This window comes from Buteo buteo, chromosome 17 (genome assembly GCF_964188355.1).
Source record: "Buteo buteo chromosome 17, bButBut1.hap1.1, whole genome shotgun sequence".
Classification (NCBI taxonomy): Eukaryota; Metazoa; Chordata; class Aves; order Accipitriformes; family Accipitridae; genus Buteo; species Buteo buteo.
Window position 1 is genome coordinate 1686945 of NC_134187.1, and position 19399 is coordinate 1706343.

Below are 19399 nucleotides of genomic sequence, written 5' to 3' on the forward strand. Positions count from 1 at the left end.
GGGGACATACCTGTCGATGACGTGGATGCCCATGATGAAGGGCTGCATCTCTGGGCTGGAGGGGTAGCAGAGCTTACACTTGGTGTGGGCACTAAGCACCGTCCCGTCGCTCAGGGTGAATCGGTACGAGGGGCTGAAGGCCGTGCCGCGTGTCATCACTGAAGGAGACAACCAGGAACACATCAACCCCCTTAGAAACTCATGCCAGAACCTGCAACACCCTACAAGCACCAGGAGGAGGAGGGAGGGAGCAGAGGAGAGGGAGAATCTGCCTGGGACAACCACCTTCCCAGCAAACAAAACCACACACTGCATGTTGGCTAACCCTGTAGACCCAGAAAATAAGAGGAGTACGAATAATCATGGTGGCACAGAAATCCTCCCAGCTGCTTCTCCAGCTCCAAAGCCGTGTCCTGCAGTGGGTAAATCTAAATCTAAGCACTGTTCTTGAGTGCTCAGAGCTTCTGAAGGTGCAATCACTCAATCACCAGCATACAACATACAAGCTGATGAAGCCCAGCCGGGCTGGGAAGGTGCAGCAGGATGCTGTCGCTGCAACCCTGGCAGAGTTACAGCTCTCTGGAGGCTCAGCGACCTCCTGCTCCCACGTCCTGTTTACCCATGTCCCTGTTGTAAGCATCCTCGCCAACACAGCAAAGATGCTCACAAAAGAGACGACAGAACAAAGATGCTCACAAAAGAGCTCCTGTTTCTTCTGCTTAGACACTGGGGATGGCGTTTGTGGATGGCACAGGAAAAGAAAATTAAAATAATCATATTTAGCTACTATTTGTCTCAGTTCTGTATATCCTGAAAGGTGAGAAGGAACCTCCCAGCTGGAGGAGGTCCTCCAGCGTTACTCAGCCCTTTCCCCTCTCTTTTTGTCACTTTGTGATTATTATTACAGCATTTATTTTTCCAGAAAGCATTTATCCAGCAAAGAGGACTATGCCCCGGCTTCTCCCTGCAGCTCCTGCTGCTTGGTAGGAGAGCATGCCAGCGAGGAAGAGGAGCCCATTACCTTCTTGAAAGAGCTGTTTGGCGTAAGATGGCTCTCTGCCCTGCGGCTGGAAGAAAGCGTAGATGCATTTCCGCACTAAATCCTCCCAGCCTGTCCTGCCGGCGGCTCTCAGGGAACTGGTATCAATGGAGATGATTTTACCTGGGCAGAGAGAGAGAAGCCACCTTACTCAAGCAGAGTATGAGAAGTCCCTCAGCACAAATAGGTCCATAAATGTGGAAAATGAAGCCACGTCCTGTTTGCGTCAGACAGCAGCGGCAGGAGCACACAAGGAGGTCCTCCAGAAGGAGGTGGAGGTTCAAGGAGTTTGCTCTGGAGCACGCACCAACCTCTACGCACACTTTGGCCAGCCGAAGTGGATGTGAAACCCAACAAGAAGCACCTTTGTGTGAAGGGACCCTTGCTGCTCCAAGGCTGGGGTCCCCAGATTCACACCCTCATCCAGGTGGACACCCTACCAGCCACCTTGCCCACACCAGGAGGTCCTCCAAGCAGGACCTGCTGCCTGCTTTCTCCCTCGACATGAAACACCAGGCAGCTTTGCCAGCTGTTTTACAGCCATGGCAGGGAGCAGCGAGCAGAGAAAATGTTCATTAAGGATTTTCAGGCAGCAGGGAAGTCCAGGGTAATGATTACCAGAAAGAAGGTCATCAGAATGGCTAGAAAGTAATATGTGGCCAAGGGCAAACCTGAGCCTGAAAGGTGATGACTGTATCATCCCCATCAATCAGAAACCTCAACAGCCCCCAAAATCCAACGGAGCAGAGAGAGGCTGCGTGCAGGGTGCAAGTCTGGTGTATTGGATCAGTTGAGGTGTAAACTCAGTTGAGGTGCCTCCAGTTGAGGTGTCAACCACAACAGTCCTAGAAGGCAGCGCTGCCATTTGAGAAGGACTGGACCATGCTCATGCTATGGGGTCCTGCGCTGCATTGCTGGCCTCTGAGCCCCAGGGACAACAATTCCTCCAGAGCCAGGACTCCCTGGCATCACCGGGACGTTACCTGTGGTGTCTTGCTTGGTCACAAAGGATTCAGAAGGGGTGACGGCTGCCGGTCGAGGTAATCGTCTCGCGATGCATATCAGACATGACTGGAAATCTGCCAAAGCGGGAGAAGGAGAAGGGACCGAGAACATGAAAATCAGATGTTACAACTACCCCTTGCAATTGAAAATTTTAATTAAAATACCACTGCTGAGCTTGATTGCCATGTCCTGCCCTGGAAGTGTTTACCCCGAGCAATCCTCCGGCCTTTCAAAGCAAATAGGCTCTGTCTAAACTCTATAAAATTTGCTGGAAAAGAGGTTTCCAGTGCTTGGAGAAATTAATTGTAAAGGCTTCGCGGATCTGGCAGTATCGTACAATAAAAGTCAGCACTAAAAGCCAGCAACTGTCGGCTTCAGGCAAAGTATTTGGTCATAAAATACCATAATTTATTCCTTCCAGTCATGATCTCCTGTGTAAACCGCAATGGATTAATCCAGCTAATGCACTGGAAAATAATAGCTGGGACACTGAAAGGAGAGTTAGGGCACTTGCAGGAAAGCAACGGCTCCCATGGCGCCGGGGAAACCCCGCCCGTCCCAAATCCTCAGGCAGAGATCTGCCTGCAGGCAGCCAATTCAGCCCAAAAATGTGTGGGCAGCACCGTGGTCCAGCAGTGGTGAAGGCACAAGGTGGGGTGTCCAGCACCCACGTCACTCCCTGAGAAGGTGCTGCAGCCAACAGGCTTTGGTGGGTAATAAAATACTGCTCCTTCCTTAAGGAATACCGACTGTAAGCAGTCCTGGAGGCAGCTCGGAGGGCCAGGGAAGATGGAATGGCTGGAGGGCATCAGCTCGGAGGGGAAGGGGAGAGTGAGAAGCCACAGCGAACTTCAGGCATCTCCCCTGGGTTCTCCCCCATGCCGGGCATTGTCTATGCTGGGCCAGGAAAAACCAGCCCCACCAGGCAGCCCTGCAGCGTGGGGGCCAGTCATCCTCCTGCCTGCACCGCCATCCCCACCCCACTCCTCCTCCTACCTGCCCTGCCTAAAAGCAGGGTCGGAAGCAGAGGATGCTCTCCCCTACCTTCTCCTTCCTCCTTGAAGGACTTGGGCTGGGAGACGGTGAAGCACTGCATCACCTCATAGCGCTGACGAGCCTCCTGGTTCTCTGTGCCCGGCTCGTCGGGTGGCCGGATCAACATCCTGCAGCTGAAGGTATGGCTGTTGCGCCTGGTCGCTTCTTGAGGCCAAGGAACTCCATTTACTGGGGGATGGAGAACGGAGGAGAAGAAGAGTTGTTAGGAGCTGCGCCGTGCCCACATCCCCCCACGCCCCCGACTTCCCGAGACCCCCTTGGATAAGGGGACAGAAGGAAAAGCGCCGGCATGGGGGGAAGAAAGTAGCCTGATGCTCAGCTCAGGGGCGAGCTGAGAGCAGAGCTGGGGGCAGAGCCCTCCCTGCCAGCCCTCGGGGCTCCTTCAGACCTGCTAAAGAGCCCGTGCCCAGACTGACACTCCCAGCCGGGCCCTGAGAGCACCTACAACCCCAAATGAGATCAGCATGTCATCGTGCTGACATTTATGGATTGTTCCCTACATTGCTGGTAGGTGCTATCATCTCCATCTTATGGGCAGGGAAACTGAGGCACGGGGTCTCTCAGTCATTTCCAGAGCTTGGGAGGGCTCCTGCCTCTTGCTGTTGTACTTGAAATCCCCTCGAAGCAACGCTCACAGGACTCTTCCAGCAAGTCCGGCTGAGCATCTCCATAGAAATGAATTTTTTCTTTCCTTCCTCCTCATTTCTGGGGTAAGTCAGCAGCAAGATCTTCCGGTACCACAGCAGTGAAAACCTTCCCCTTTGATTTTTTTTTTCTATAACCTGGCTTTTCCCAAAAACCTCTGGGCACCAGCTGGCTGATTTTGCTAGCCCTCTACAACATCTCTGTGGATATCTGTATTCAACCCAAATGATTTTGCCATCAGCAGATTATGAAGCTTTCATGCAACCCTATCTACAGGAAGAGCTGAGGGGCTTGTAAGATCCAAGGAAAGGCAAAATGCCCAGCCTTAAACTGGGTAACCACAGGGAAAAGAAGATGCCTGAACCTCTATGGGCTCAAACTGATGAGTGCCCATAGATTTAGATGGTTTAAGACATCACTGTATTTACCCAGAAGGAAGACAAGTGTGAATTTAAAAAAAACAACTATTTTTAAGTCAAGCTACTTGAAAAAGGTTCATCTTCCTTTTACGTTTCTTCAGAGGTGTGAGTGGATGAGGAATCAGTGATGTCTCACCCACGTTAGCCACCCAGACGATGCTCACCTCCAGTCAACAAATAAAACCTTCTGCTTTGGTTGCTTCCAACACCCTGCAAGTGCCTTCACCATGTGATGCTTCCTCCCATCCTCACAACTGTTCATTTTCCCAATGTGGGGGACCATCGCAAGCTCACCGCTTGCACCATGACCTCTTCTCACACCCCAAGATGCAGCATATCCCCATGCTAGGTACTTGGCAAAATACTGATGGGCTCTGAATCCAGCTGGGGACAATCCCCCCTCCAGCTGGGAGGACATCCTAAATGAACTGGGATAAGCCAACAGACACAGTCTCCCAAATCAACACCTTGAAATCCTCCTCCTCATTTCCCTAAAGCTCCTACGTGTGCCCCTCGCTTTGGTGAGACGAGTTGGTTCTTCCCACCCATGTGCCAAAGTTGAAGGCAAAAGTTTTCTTAGGAAAGAAAGACAAAGCGAAGATGACTTGAATATTGTCATCTGCCAGCTGTTTATTCAAAAATCTAATATTGATATCTCACTGGTAGGATGTACTTCACTAGGCAAAGGTTTATGGATTATTACCTGGCTTGGGTATATCTCTGTATTTCACAGTACACAATATAAAAAGTAATAATATATAAAAATAATATATATAAAAATATATATACAAGGGCCAGCTTCACTGAAGACTCAACACATTTTTGACAGCACTGTCCGAGCACCAGCTGATAAAAACCCCCACCTCAAGGGTTTTCTTACCTAGAGACTTTGGTAACAAGTTCTTGACAAACTCGGCGTGATCTCCTACATGCAGGATGCTGTAGACACTGGTGTTCATGAGCTCCTCCTGGTTATAACCCAGGTAGCTGGTCACGTTCTCAGAGACGAAGACGATCCTCCCTTCGCGGTTCACAACGAAGAAGAAGCCATCCAATGCCTGTAAGGGGAATAAACCTGGGCAGTGTGTGGGCAATGGGTCCTGGAGCAGGTCAAGATGCTCCATGACCATAGGCAATCTTCCTCTGCCTCTTGCACCTCAGCTTCATCCCCACTCTATATTATAGCAGTGACCAAATAACTGCATTTTCTTAAACACATAGAATCGCAGAATGGTTTGGGTTGGAAGGGACATTTAAAGGTTATCTAGTCCAACACCCTGCCATGGGCAGGGACATCTTCAACCAGATCAGGTTGCTCAGAGCCCCGTCCAACCTGACCTTGAATGGTTCCAGGGATGGGGCAGCGACCACCTCTCTGGGCAACCTGGGCCAGCGCCTCACCACCCTCAGCATAAAAAATATCTTCCTTATATCTAGTCCGAATCTCCCCTCTTTTAGTTTAAAACCATTACCTCTTGTCCTATCACTACAGGCCCTTGTAAAAAGTCTGTCCCCATATGTCTTTCCTATAAGCCCCCTTTAAATACTGGCAGGCTGCTGTAAGGTCTCCCCGGAGCCTTCTCTTCTCCAGGCTGAACAACCCCAACTCTCTCAGCCTGTCCTCACAGCAGAGGTGCTCCAGCCCTCAGATCATCTTTGTGTCCCTCCTCTGGACCCGCTCCAACAGGTCCATGTCTGTCCTGTGCTGAGGACCCCAGAGCTGGATGCAGAACTCCAGGTGGGGTCTCACCCGATGGGAGCAGAGGGGCAGAATCCCCTCCCTCGACCTGCTGGCCACACTGCTTAGGATGCAGCCCAGGACACGGTTGGCTTTCTGGGCTGCGAGCGCACATTGCCGGGTCTCGTCCAGCTTTTCACCCACCAGTCCCCCCAGGCCCTTCCCTGCAGGGCTGCTCTCGATCCCTTCAGCCCCCAGCCTGTGTTAATACTGGGGGTTGCCCCAACCCATGTGCCGGACCTTGCACTTGGCCTTGTTTGAACCTCAGGAGGTTCACACAGACCCACGTCTTGAACTTGTCCAGGTCCCTCTGGATGACATCCCATCCCTCAGGTGTGTCAACCGCCCCACTCAGCTTGGTGTTATCTGCAAATTTGCTGAGGGGGCACTCGATCCCACTGTCTACATCACTAATGAAGATATTAAACAGTGCTGGTCCTACTACAGGCCCCTGAGGGACACCACTCCTTACTGATCTCCATCCGGCATTTGAGCCGTTGACCACTGCTCTCTGGATGCGACCACCCAGCCAATTCCTTATCCACCGAACAGTCCATACATCAAATCCGTATCTCTGGTCTGCAACCTCCTCTGCTAAGGACTTCCCTGCCACTAAGGACAGTGCCAGTGGAGGAGGAACAGTCCTCTTCCAAGGGCCAGAGCTGAAGTCAGAAAGGTTCTAATTTGGCAATCCGCTGAAATTAAGCATATGCCCAATTTGCTTAATTACACCCCAAGAATGACAGAACCTTTGCATCATGCAGAATAACAGGTTTTTTCATGCATTTAGGATGCAAGTGGCAAATTCAGCACTGCAATCAAATGGAGGAGGACAAGTGTGACCCAGACCCAATCACACAACACGGGGAGATCTGCTTATTTTAACAAGGACACCATCAAGGTTTTTAATTCACTGCCATGGTACTGGGGAGGTAATGCTTTCTGGTGCTACAAAATAAGCTCAGAGCTGCAGAGCCCAGTGTTTGTGTAAGGAGCCCTTGAGAAGGCTGATGGCTGATTTACACTCTTCCAAACATGCATCACCTAAAATGTTTCATCAAGGCAGGATTTGGTTTTCCTGGAGTCTAATTTCTACTTATCCTGCTCATCAAGAGCAAGGTCTGGTGGACTGTGATCCTGCAACTAGATCAGGCCATATCGTGGAGTGGGAGGTGGAGCAGGGACAGGAGAAACTTCTGATGCCTGAAAATTGGTACCCGCAGCATCGCCCTCTCCTCCCCATCCTCCCACTTGCCCATGCCAGCAGAAGGTTCCTCTGATGGAGAGCATCCAGGCTTTATTTAATGCAGTTTCTAAAAATCAGCTTTTGCTGTAAAGCAACATTAAGTGCAAGAAACAGGAAGCATTTAAAAAAGGAAAAAAGAAGAAGAAAGAAATCTTTTGTCAAAATGGTTCTGGCAGATCGGCTGCAATTTTCCTTATTCCCAGCTGTTGCCAAGACAACCAGCCTTTGCACTTCGGGTGCCCAAAAAAAAGACCCAGGCTGGATGGTAAACCCCACCTGGACCCTTCTCTCCAGGTGATGCTGGTTTTGGGGGGCCAGAGGAGCAGGGAAGGGGCAGGGGAGCTCTGAGGCGGCAGTCAGTGGGGACCCAGCTTGCACACCTCCCCTGTAGCCCCCATTCCTCCAGCAGCAACAGCGGGCATTTATCCATGGTTTAAATATTAAATTACCTTATCAGCACAAATGCTTATGGAAGTGAAGCCCAAACAACAGGTGGAGAGGCAGAAAACCTTCCTAAAAATGAATGAGATGCTTTTTAATAGCCCTTTTTATCTCTGGCTTTCTGGGTTTGAAAACCCCACCTGTGCACAGGACACCCAGAAGAAGCTGGAAGTCATTTGCGGAATGTTTTCAGGCATGGGAGGCTGTGGATTGCTTGGGGACCAGCGAAACCACTAATTGCTTCTTGGGGTCAATCTGCATGGAAAATAAACTAAGGGTGGTAAGGGCTTGGCACCCTCAAAGTGCAGCCACGGATGCCCTGTAGCATGGGCCTGGGTCAGGGTCAGCCTCTCAAGTGTGTGGGCTTCACATACCGCTGTGGGAGGAGGACAATTAGGAAATTATTTCCTAGCCTGTATAGATAATAACCATAATCTAAACATGGATTTTAAATCAAATAATACAGGGTAGGCTGTTTACAAAGTAGCATCGACTGAGCAGTAATGCACCTCTGAGTTCCTTCCCGCAGAAAGGATGCATCAATACCTGACCCAAGCATGGAGGATAATTTTTAGTCATAAGCTAGCTGATTTAATTAATTTCTTTTTCTTTATGATGACTTCAGGTTTTCCAGGGCCATTTCTATTACTGACGTGCTGCCATCCCTGCTTTGCCCTGAGGCATTCTGCTCCCCATCACCCAAGGTGCTGGATACCTCTGGGGCTCCTGGCCACAGTGAGCCACATATTCCCATGTGTGGACACGGAAATGAGGGGATCGACCCCTGCTGAACGATGTTCTGGTGAGCCAGCTGGACCCACGTTCATCGTTTAAGTGATGTAAAGGCAAGTTCCCAAGACCACACTGTGAAATATGTGGATTTACTGCGGATATACGGACGCTGCTCTCTCACGGTTTTGTTGGCTCTGCCACTGCTCTCGTAGGATGCCTTCTCCCAATATAAGCCAAATAGTAGGGTTTTGTTGAGTATCTGCTTCTTCTCCTGCATCACTTTGTATTCCCATGCCTGTTTCTAGCACCCAATGCACCCCTCAAAACCCACATGCCTTTCCCAGCCTAATTTCTAAGCCCCTTCTGCATTTTTGCAGGTCTGTTAGGCTGAGCACCTCTGTAGCCAAGCTGCCAACTCCCCATTAACTCCATCCATGTGCTTCCAGCACCCATTTTGCATCCTTTCTGCAAGTCTGATCGTTCCTTTGATGCCAACCCCTTTCCCATCCCTTTTGCATTAACTGCTCCATCTGCAGAGTCACCTCTTGCAGAGTTTTACTAATTTTGACACCTTCTCCCCCAGGAGCTCAGGGGAGACCAGTGTGGTACAAGGAGGGATTAAACAGGTCCTGAAAAGCACGCATTGCAGTGCAGGAGAGCTCCCCACAGCCTCCGAGCATCTTTTGGAGATGCAAAAAATGTGATGGGGAGGGAGTCTCGCTCACCTGGAATCCTGAAATGCAGGCTGGCTTTCTGTCTCAAAAACAATGTCACATTTCACCTCCTAGCTACTGGGCTCCCACCAGATACCACAGAGTAATTTGTCGGACTGTGTCGTGTCAGCAATTATGCTCTTATAGTTAATTAAATGAATCAGATGACGATGTTGCTTCCTTTTCATCTTTGAATGTGTAATTTTATCAGGCAGTTTCAATGCAAGGCAGCGGCTGCGGGATAGTGCTGGCCATCCCCACGGAGGAACTCCCCCTGCCCAACCCCAACCACCCTCTGTGAAATCACCACCTGAACGATTTAGGATTAGAAGTTTATCTCTGGGGCCTGTGATATAATATAATAACCCTCATATAATAACCTTCTCCATACAAGATGGTCCCGTCAGGTCCAACTCTGACCTCCCTCCTGAGATATGATTATTTCTGATTTATTGATATCAACCAAAATGCGGTGCACCCTCCTCATCCTCCCTATTTTCCAAAGGACAGAAGGATTCAAATCTGTTGAAAACCATCCATCCACATTACCTAACTCACCTCCAAATGAGGCCAGGGCTCAGTTTAATACACACTTAGAAGCAACTCAGTATTTTAATGCTGATATTAAGAAGCTATCCAGAATAGCTTCAACTTAACCAAGTCCAAGCTCCACCATGCTTGGTTAAGACTCACTTTCCAAACCATTTGCTGAAGTGAAGGACCAAAATCAGTTTACCTGCAAGTTAGGCCAGGGTCATGGCTAGGCTTAGAGCATCCCAACTACGTCTCCGTTGCCTTCCTCCTCTGTATTTCACTTTCTTGATGCACTGCTTTGCTTTGGGCAGTAGCGGGAGCCTGGCAGCATCAGCAACATTTTAGCACCTACCTCCAGAAGAAGAGGTCCCAGAGATTCCTTCTCAATCACTCCTTGGCTGCTGGACGAGATGTCGGACTTCTGGACTTCATCATCAGCCGCTTTCTCTGTAGCAAAGGAAAAGGGACGTTTTAGCCAAGAAAACCCATCATTTTACTACTGAATTATTACCAATAATAAACAAAATATTGACCACTTGTCATACAGGCAATGCAGGATGTGCACCAAAAGACTCCAGCATTTTCATTTCATCCCTCAGTCCCATGAAGATATGATGTCATTTCTAATTATTTATTAATTATTATAAAATAAAAGCACTAATTAGATCGCAATCTACTGCTAGCAGGAAGGAAAAATCCATCTTAAAGCAAAAGCCTGCAAAAAGAGGCATCCAAGATCAACATTTTGAAAAGGAAATGGTATATCCAGTTTAGCGCAAGCTACAGTATTTCATCTGGAACTTTTCAGACAACGCTTTAAGAAATAACTGCTGGGAGGAATTCATGGAGAATGGGCTGTGCCAGAGGAAACCTGCTGGAGAAGAAAAAGCAGCTTGAACCACTGATGTGCAGGGAGCATCCCAGATGCCGGTCAGCCAGGAGCCAGCAGGGCCAGGGACAGGGGGAGAGCACCCGACATGGAGCGGGTGATGCTGCTGGAGAAGCCCAGCCCCAGCCTTACCAGAAACTCTCACGCTGTATTGCTGAATAATCCCTTTGGGAAAAAAACCGACCCAAAAAACCCAGAGAGAAGGCCCTGTTATTTGTCTCGCACTCCCCCGAAAGGTGCTAGCCACGTCGCACAGCTACTCCGAGGAATTCAGGATAAATCCAGCAGTGAAAGGCGGGTGGCAAGTGGGATGTGATAAAGCCAGCGCTCACAGGCAAGTGAGCCACGATGCCGCTGGCGTTTCAGGGCTGTCTTGTTTTGCTCCTCCATATCCATGACTGTTTCCCATTGGAAAAGCTGGGAGAGTCCCTTGGCCTCTCTGGCTGTGATCTGGGAAGGATGGGGAGAGCAGCATCCCTGTCTCCACAGGACACAGTTGAGAATAAACCCTGATCACTGGGAGTGACTCGGGAGGCTGGCAGTGCAAGCCCCGGCTAGGCACCTCCGGGGCTATAGATGTATTTGCAAAGAGGAGATTAATTACTGTTTGATCACATGGGTTGGGTGGACTAAGAGCAGAAAGAGGCAAGTGGGAGCTAAACCTTGATGGAGAGGATACCTGCTTCGTTGATCAGGCATCACTTAGCAAGGGAAAAGCAGGGATGTCTCAGATTGCAGGTGCTTTTTGCTTCAGCTATGTTTTGCTCTGAAATGTGAAAACGCAAGCTCCTGGGGACAGCTGGAGGGGCAGAGTGTTACCCACTGCATGTCAGTGCCCATTGGCACCAGCAAAGGAAATTATCAGCCGTGCAGGATGCGAAACAGCGTAGGAGTCCTGAAGCATCCTCAGTCCAGGCTCACATGGACGGCTTCGATGCAGGTTTTGATTAAAAATGAAAAAGACTCTGAGTGGCTAGCCGAAAAATGACTTGAAACTTGGTCCTCTATTAATGTTACACCATTTACAAGGTTTTCCCAGGTACCAGAACCACAAATTCATCCTAGTACCTGAAAATTAAGCCGTGCTTTTTCTGTATAACTGCTAATTGTTAGTATAAAGATGCTGGGGCCAGGATGCAGCTGGTGATTCATGGACAACGTGCACAGTCCAGAGGGATGCAGCCCCATCCTCGCAGGCTGGGCTTCCTCGCATGGCAGGAGTAACATCCCAGGGTTTGCCAGGAAACCAAAGGGATGCTCAGAAAAATCCCAGGGACCAAACACGTGTGAGGTGCTGGGAGCTGGAGGAAGAAAATTACCCAAACTGGTTTTAAGAGGTATGGCAGCAAGTTGTGAACTTTATTGCACAGCAGGACAAGGGAAAATGCTCCTCAACCTACAGTGCCTTGTGTAGGACCTGGAAACCCTCATGTGCATCAATAAATACATGTTTATCAATCAAATGTGTATGTGTATCAACACACCAGGCTGATGAAAGAGCTCTGCCCAGCCTATGTCAGTCCGCTCCCAGAGGGCAAGAGATGTCTTCTCGGGATAAATATCTGTTAAGCGCAGCGGTATGCATGCTGAAAGTGCAAGCCAAGAGGTTTCTAGGACTGCTGGAGGTTTACTGCTCATCTCTCTTGACACTGGTCTTCGTTTCTGATCATCCCAGCACCAAGGGAGCCAGTCCCCCAACTAGTCTGTAAGCAAAAGCTAAATTGCATTTGCTGTTTTGCAGCACATCGGATGGAAGGTTTATTACTCAGCATCAAATCACGTTTACAAAACGTATAGATGTGTCACTTGAAACTCTTCATCCCTGTGTCCTCCCAGGACTTTATCTGTCTTAAGCTGACTTTGGGTGTTTCTCGTTCCTGACTTTGTCCTTCATCCCTTGCATCGCTGCGACGAGCGAGCCTGGAAGAGCACTTGCTCAACACTTGCTCTTGCAGAGGTGGTCGCCAGCTTCCCCCACCACTTTATCGGGTAATCTCTGCCTCTGCTTTCCCTCTCACCCAGTGGCTTTTTTCTCTTTAGAAAATAAATCAACCGAGAAAGGTCACGTCTTCATCTCTGCTGGCACAGCCCCGAAAACAACAGGCAATGTGCGCCCCATTTCGAGCACACACGCACAGGTTTCGGATGCCCAAGCAACGGTCTGACTTCAACCCTAAAATACCTGACCCCTGTGTCCTGCTACAGACCCCCTTGGGCAGCTCATCTCAACCCCACAGGCTTCAGTTTCCCCTGTTTCAAGCAGAAACCGGAGTTCATTCCACCTGAACCGCCTCCAAGCAGCGATGCCTGCCTCCCACCCAGCACCGCTGCATGGCTAAATCATGAAGGAGCAGAACCGTCCCAAGGAAGGACACCCAAATCCCTTCCAGGGATGGAAGACCTTCCCATGCACCCAAACCTGCGGAAGCTGGCAGGTACCACAGCATGAGATATGGCTTTTTTTTCCTATGCTTAATAAATTGATGCACTTAGAGGCAATGCACTGGCTTTCAGCTCTAATCCTTTAATTGGGCTGCGGGATCCTCCTCATGCTTTAGTGAAATAGTTTCATCTGCCAGCTCTGAGCCCGTTATTCGGGAGGATTAGCCGGCAGAACGATGTGCTGTCGCTGTCTCCCTTGTGCACGAGTCCTTCTTCTTCCCACCTTTGCAGCACTGGATCTGGGAGCAGATGGATCCCTTGCTCACCTTCTCCGGGGTGGCACATCCCAGCGATGCAAAACTCCTTCAAAGCGTCAGCGCATCCCGGCTAAGTACTTCAGTTAATGTGCTTAAATGCAGCTCTTTAGCTCTTCCATCCTGAGCATGCGAGGAATACATTACAAGCAAACTGCTGGTTTGCACCTTAACCCATTAATTTCAATTTTCTTTTTTTCCAGCATTAATTGCAGTGGTGGCTCTGCTATGCTGGCGACAGGCTGATGCTCTCGGGGAGCATCGGTCACGGGCCAAGCATTCCCAAGCATTGACACAGCCAAACACAGAGCAAATTCCCGGTTCCCCAAGCTCATAATCTCATTATAAAGCTGGACAGACAGATTCACATGTAAACAAACCAATGGGAGCAACATGAGCCCTGGCGCTGCTGCTGTTTGAAGCTGTTGGGATCCAGCTGTGGGGGCTTTGGCAGCCTTGGGCATCATAAATCCCTATGGCACAATAAAAGCCCGGCATGCTGACGGCCCCGATTGGAACCTAATTGCTGCAAACGTGATTAAAGCAGGGGTTTTTTTCTTGCAGCAGAGAAAGGAGCTATTTTAAATGCATTCCTCAAATTACGCCCCGATTTTCTGACAACCAGGGAGATGTCTGGGTGCCTCTGGAGTCTATAGGAGCTGTAGGGTCCTTGGCACTCCAAAAATATTAGGTCAGTGGACTTGAACTGTGAGGTAAATGTGTTATAAACAGGCCACCCAACACCATCGATACTGCAGCGGGACAGGACGAGATGCCCACTGAGATGCCTGGGAACACCGCGGTCACTTTGAAAACAATCTCATCCCGTGCCAACCCCGTGCAGCCAAGCTTGGCACGGAGAGAGGTGACATTTCCAGCTCAGCCCCGCTATTTCGCAGCCACACGAGCCTCCTGGCTGGAAGCCGCTGATTCTTTGCAGGACTAGAAGAAGGGATGGGGAAGGCACAAGGCTGGTGAGGGATGGAGGACACTGCTAAAGCACGCTGGGACTGGAAGAGGAATGATACACTCAGATGCCCTGATGCTGGAAGCGATGGCCAGCAGCACAAGGCAATGGGAACAGATTTTGCATCACCGAGAGCTGCTCTTCCCGTCCCCCAGCCCGATGGTACCCAGCCGTGTCTGGGGCTGCCAGCCAGGCTGCTCTCAGTGTGCAGCTCCTCCCGGGGTCGGGACGGTGGAAGGAAGGCATGGAGCAATGCTGGAGGGGGGAAAGAGGGGTGGGAGGCGAGCAGAGTAAAAAGCTATGCCCCTGGCAAGGCGAGGGCTGACGGCGGGGTGGCAAGCTGCTGAAACGGTGGGGTGCAGCCCAGGCTGCGGGGACGTCGGCAAGTTGAGGTGTGCGGATGGACAGCCCACCCGTTCAGAGTGTTTTCCCCCTAATTTTAGAAGACATCAATGTAAAAAGTTCCCTTGTTTTGGTTAATAAAAGCCCCAAGCCAAGAGCACACACAGGAAAGGCAAACAGCTCATCTGGGGTGTTATTTCTGCTCCCCCCAAAGACCGTGCACTATGTACCCCCCTTAAAAACTGGCTCAGACACTCTGCCTCTAAACCACATCGCATGGAGAAAAGCTGAAGGATGTGACTTTGGCAAGTGGGTGCCACCCACAGAGCTGTAGGGTACTGGTGCTTTCCCTTTTTTTTTTTCCTTCTATGCATTATTATTTTTTATTTTCCCAACCTCCCTAGTTCGCCTTAGCTGCCTCCATCCCTTTGGGAGGTCTTCTGCTCTTTCTCTGCCACCATTTTTGGTGGCATGGGGCACAGCAAAATCATCCCCAGGATGCTGCACTCGCCTCTCTCTGCTTCCAGACCTCTGTACCCAAAACCCTGTACCCACAGAAAATCAGGCATCCAAGGTAGGAAGAAAATCAGGTATCCAAGGCAGGGAAAATACAAGGGTTGGAGAGGAGCTGTGACCTCCTCCAGCAGCCACAGCTGAAGACCTTCCCTGGAGCAATGCTGAGGCTGTGTAGGGTAAGAGCCATAGCCACACAATAGGAAAAGTCCCCCCAAAGGCCTTAACTTACCGCTTTTTACCCCAAACATGACAAAGCCCCATGGCCAGGAGAGCACCTGCACTGCAAGGGGCCAGAGAAGTGAGGATGTGCCACCAGAGTGACAGCAGCACCATAGGGAAGGAGTGTCGGTGGCTTAGGAGACACCTCCCAGAGCCACTCCAAGGGTTAAGGTGGGAGGGGGAGGAAAATGGCTGTCAAGGGGCTGGAGGTGGAGAGGAAAAGATGTCCAGCATTGATGTCCATCTGCAGTGTCTTGGGAAATTATCTCCGGCCCCACAGGCTCCATCACATGGAGCTCCATCCATAGCATCCAGGGCAAGCACTCCTGTCTCTCCATCCCTTAAATCTGCACTTTTAAATTAAAATAATACAAGCTGTCTGATTCTGCTCATCATTTAAAATTTTGCAGCTGAAATGCTTTTTTTTTCCCCAGAAAGGGGAAATGAATATCTGAAAAATAATATATTGCACGTGGGTCTTCTAAATCAGGACATAAAGAATTCAAACGAGGATTTTGCTGAGAAACGTCATGAACACAGAAAATTAGAACAATTGTTTCCACTTACCCAGCACAAAACTTTGTAATATATTGCATTTTGCTTTGACTTGCAAGAAGCTCACTGCTGCTCTCCAAGGAAGCCCCAATGGAGAGACCCCCAAAGTTGCGGACATGATGGCCAGGACCCAAACGCTGCCCCACACCCTCCAAGGGCTCTTTTTCAACATGAAATTTCTATGGGCAACATTCATTTTTCATTTCTTATGACAGAAGCCCAAAAAGTCTTTGAGTTTTGACTTTTCTATTAAAAATTCAACAGCTCAAAGGCAAAAAGTCCAACTAAGGAGGACTTGCAGCCTTTCTCAGAGCGTGTTGGGTACCCCAGTGGGTACCAAGGATGACAGAGCAGGGTAAGATGGAGAAGCTGATGAGATGCCTAGAAAACACGACAGAGCACCAGGCATGATGACTCCCCATCCCTCTCCCATACGGCACAGCCCCGCAGCCTCCCCAAGGGCCGTGCCGGCTGAACCCCCCAGATCTCAGCCAGGATCTGCTCTATCTGCTTTTTAAAAGATGAGCAAGGCAAAAAAATCCACATCTGTAATTTCCCAAATGAGGAGCTTTGATTTTTAGTTAATTAAAATCAGATGGAACAGACTCGGTGCACCCACGGATCAAGAGCGTGACAGAAAGCTGTGCCATTAATTAGTGCCTGCTACAAGGTTCATCAGTCCAGTAAACCCAACAGAAAAAAAACCTGCAATAAAAATAAACTCCTTGGCAGAAGGTGTGCACCAAGTACATCTTGCAGTGGGGCACAAAAAAATTGGTTTAAAAAAGCTGCAAGAGGAGAAAAAGACAACAATATCAATACAGGAAAGCAGCAGGTAAGGGGATCTAGACCACAGAAATGGGAACATTTTTGTGTTTTTAAACAGTACTCAAGAAGGAAGACATGTCTAGGGCTATCTGTCAGGTTAGAGACATGTTGGGGGAAAGCCTCCAAGCATCACCGGCTGCTGCTAGTGGTAGTGGCCCGGCCATCCAGGGAGACCCCAGGTCCTGAGCTCACCTCTGGCCTCCTCTCGAGTCCCAGCAAGCCCAAGCGCTCTCCTCTTCATCCCTAGGGATCAACAGGTAGAGGAAGATCCAACCTCAACTGGGGGATGAAGCTAATTTCCAAGGAAGACCATCCTACGTAGCCTACAGGGCACGCGCTTGGACCACAGCAACGATGGCTTCTTTGGAGGTACTTTAAACCAAAATTCAAGCTGTGGAAGCTGAGATTTGCCCAACGCCCCCCTGTTCAACGTCAGCATATTCACACGGAGGCAGATGCAGAGAACCCAGCCCAGAGTCCTCCCTTCTTCACTTCCACAAATACCAGATTCCTCTAAAACACTGTATGGAAATCAGCAGCTCTTAGGTTGTATAACTTTTTATTCTAGTAGGAGGAAGGAAATTATCTGATCTATGAATTTAAAAAACTGTGGAAAAATACAATCTGTGAGATTCAGAGCTTGAAAATACCAGTGCAAGAAATAGAAGAGCAGATCTTGGCTTTCAGAAATCAGCACGGCTCCTTCAGAGCCCTGCGCTCGCCTGCTTTATATCACCTGTCGCAATGGTCTATCGGTGACAGGACCTAGGGTGCTCCCCAACCCTGTGCCATAACACCAGGCAGGAGTTCCAGGACACCGCGGTAAGATCTCTCTCTCAGAGCACAGAATGGAGATGTTTCCACCTGAGCTACTGGTCTCGTGCTCCCTTTACGGCCAAAGTAGAGAAAAAGGCATTTTTAGAGGAGATTCGCCTGATCCATTTTACATTCTTATTCTAAGATGGAGTCTCATTTTTGCTTTTTTCGGGGGGTGTTGTTATCCCCTAGGCCCTCCTCCACAGCCAGCAGCCAAACAGCTTTTGCTCTCTCTCTTTTTCTTTCTCTTCCAGTGAGAGCTGAACTTCTGAATTCATCACCAAACTCCAGCGTTGGCCCTAAAAGAAATAACCCATGCACCTCCAGAGCTGACAACACAGCGCTCGCTTCAGCCCCAGGTATTTCTGTGCCATCCCAGAGAACGTCCTCACCAACACAGCCCCAAGGGGTTCTTCAGACACATCGTGAACCCTTATTCCTTCATCAACGTACATGCAAAGGCACATGTCAGGAGGATACATCTCATCAGGCACACAGCCAAGGGAGGAAACTAAGTCCTTGGGGTATATAAAATGGGCTCTAGTGCCCACATGTATGGTGAGGACTGAGGACTAAAGCTGCTGGCCACTCCAGTTGCATCAGTAGAGCCAACAGCGGAGACAGATTGGTGGAAGGCAGGACAGTGGGACATCCTGCCGCTCTCCCATGTCTCACCTGAGCTTCTTGCTTCATGGCCTGGCTGGAAAAGCAGTCCAAAAAAAGCAGTCATGCATTGCTGCTGTACTGGGAACAATGACAGCTCCATCTAATGCTCTCACAGCTATTTGCCACACTGCCTTCAGCCCAAGAGCCCGTCCTTACCATGGTGGCACTGGGAAGACACACTAAAGTCCACGGGCTAGTCCCAGCAGTTAAGCACCTCTCCAACCACTATATAAAACTTCAAATCCTGAAAGGACTATACTACGCAGACTTATTCATCCACCAGCATAGATTTGCAGGTGGGACACTGCCTTTATACTGAGGTTAGTGATTTCAAGGTAGCTTTTAAACCATATGAGCAAAAGATGCAACAGGCCGGTGTCCATATTAACACAGCAGCTTGACTTATCCTTCCACTTGCCCAAAAACCCCTTCAACAGTGATATTTCAAAACCAGGACACCATTCCATGATGCTTCAGTGCAATTTGCCAATTTGATGGCAGTTCCCGTCAGCAGGAGGACTACAGCCACCTCCACCATGTCTACAACCAGCCCCGCAAAATGGACACTCCTGGTGGGCAACAACCCAACTCCGTACCAGCTCTTTAGACTGGCGATCCCAAGCTTAAGCAACATTAACCTTCCACGTGGCTATGGGCTGCTCCCCAGTTTTGGCTGCTCCTCCAAGTGGTATTTCCCCTCTTTTCCCACATGGAGGATAAGGATTTTGATGGCAGGAACTTTGTTGGGTTTTTTTTAAACTTTTTTTCTTATTCTTTAAACACGTATCTACCCAGCAACAGACACAACCAAATTCCTCAGGACTACACAATGCAAATAAATCAACAGTCTTGTTTTAATCCATTTGACCCTTACTATAAATTACAAAGAACATACTCCAACATTGCCCTCGTCCTAACCAACTGCTACGCACTCAACTGAACGGCAACCTGTGACGTCCTTCCAAATGAGGACCTCGGGGAGGATGGACAAGACATCTGCTTCCCTTTAACGAGCCTAAGATACAACTCCCCATGAACACTCCCATTTTCCAGCTGAAGAAACCCAATGCATAACCACACACACTTCTGCAGCTCTTGCTGGAGTGGATTAAGAAGTTCATTGGCATCTTTTGAGCTGAGATGCTGTTACATGCCGCATGAATGCTTGCAACCAGGGTTAGCTTCAACTGATGCTGCTTTCACACACCACGGTGGTTCACCAACTGGTGGTTCTCTCTTGAAGGACTCCAGATGGACCTCCAAGAACACATTTGTCCATGCCCCAAAGCAAATGGCATCACGCAGCATTGGTGTACAACAGCACCAGGAGTACAGCT

General features: G+C 49.5%; 1 protein-coding gene across 5 annotated transcripts in view; it reads right to left on the reverse strand.

Annotated features, from left to right (window-relative positions):
- NCOA1 (nuclear receptor coactivator 1) overlaps window positions 1–19399 on the reverse strand; it is a 184527-nt gene that overhangs the window by 27322 nt on the left and 137806 nt on the right. For all 5 annotated transcript variants that reach the window (XM_075048887.1, XM_075048885.1, XM_075048886.1 and 2 more), the window contains 6 exons: window positions 9921–10015; window positions 5045–5222; window positions 3089–3268; window positions 2023–2118; window positions 1022–1162; window positions 11–158 (listed from right to left, as the gene is read on the reverse strand). In XM_075048887.1, coding sequence (XP_074904988.1) covers window positions 11–158; window positions 1022–1162; window positions 2023–2118; window positions 3089–3268; window positions 5045–5222; window positions 9921–10015 — 838 coding nt within the window. The remainder of the gene's footprint in view (window positions 1–10; window positions 159–1021; window positions 1163–2022; window positions 2119–3088; window positions 3269–5044; window positions 5223–9920; window positions 10016–19399) is intronic.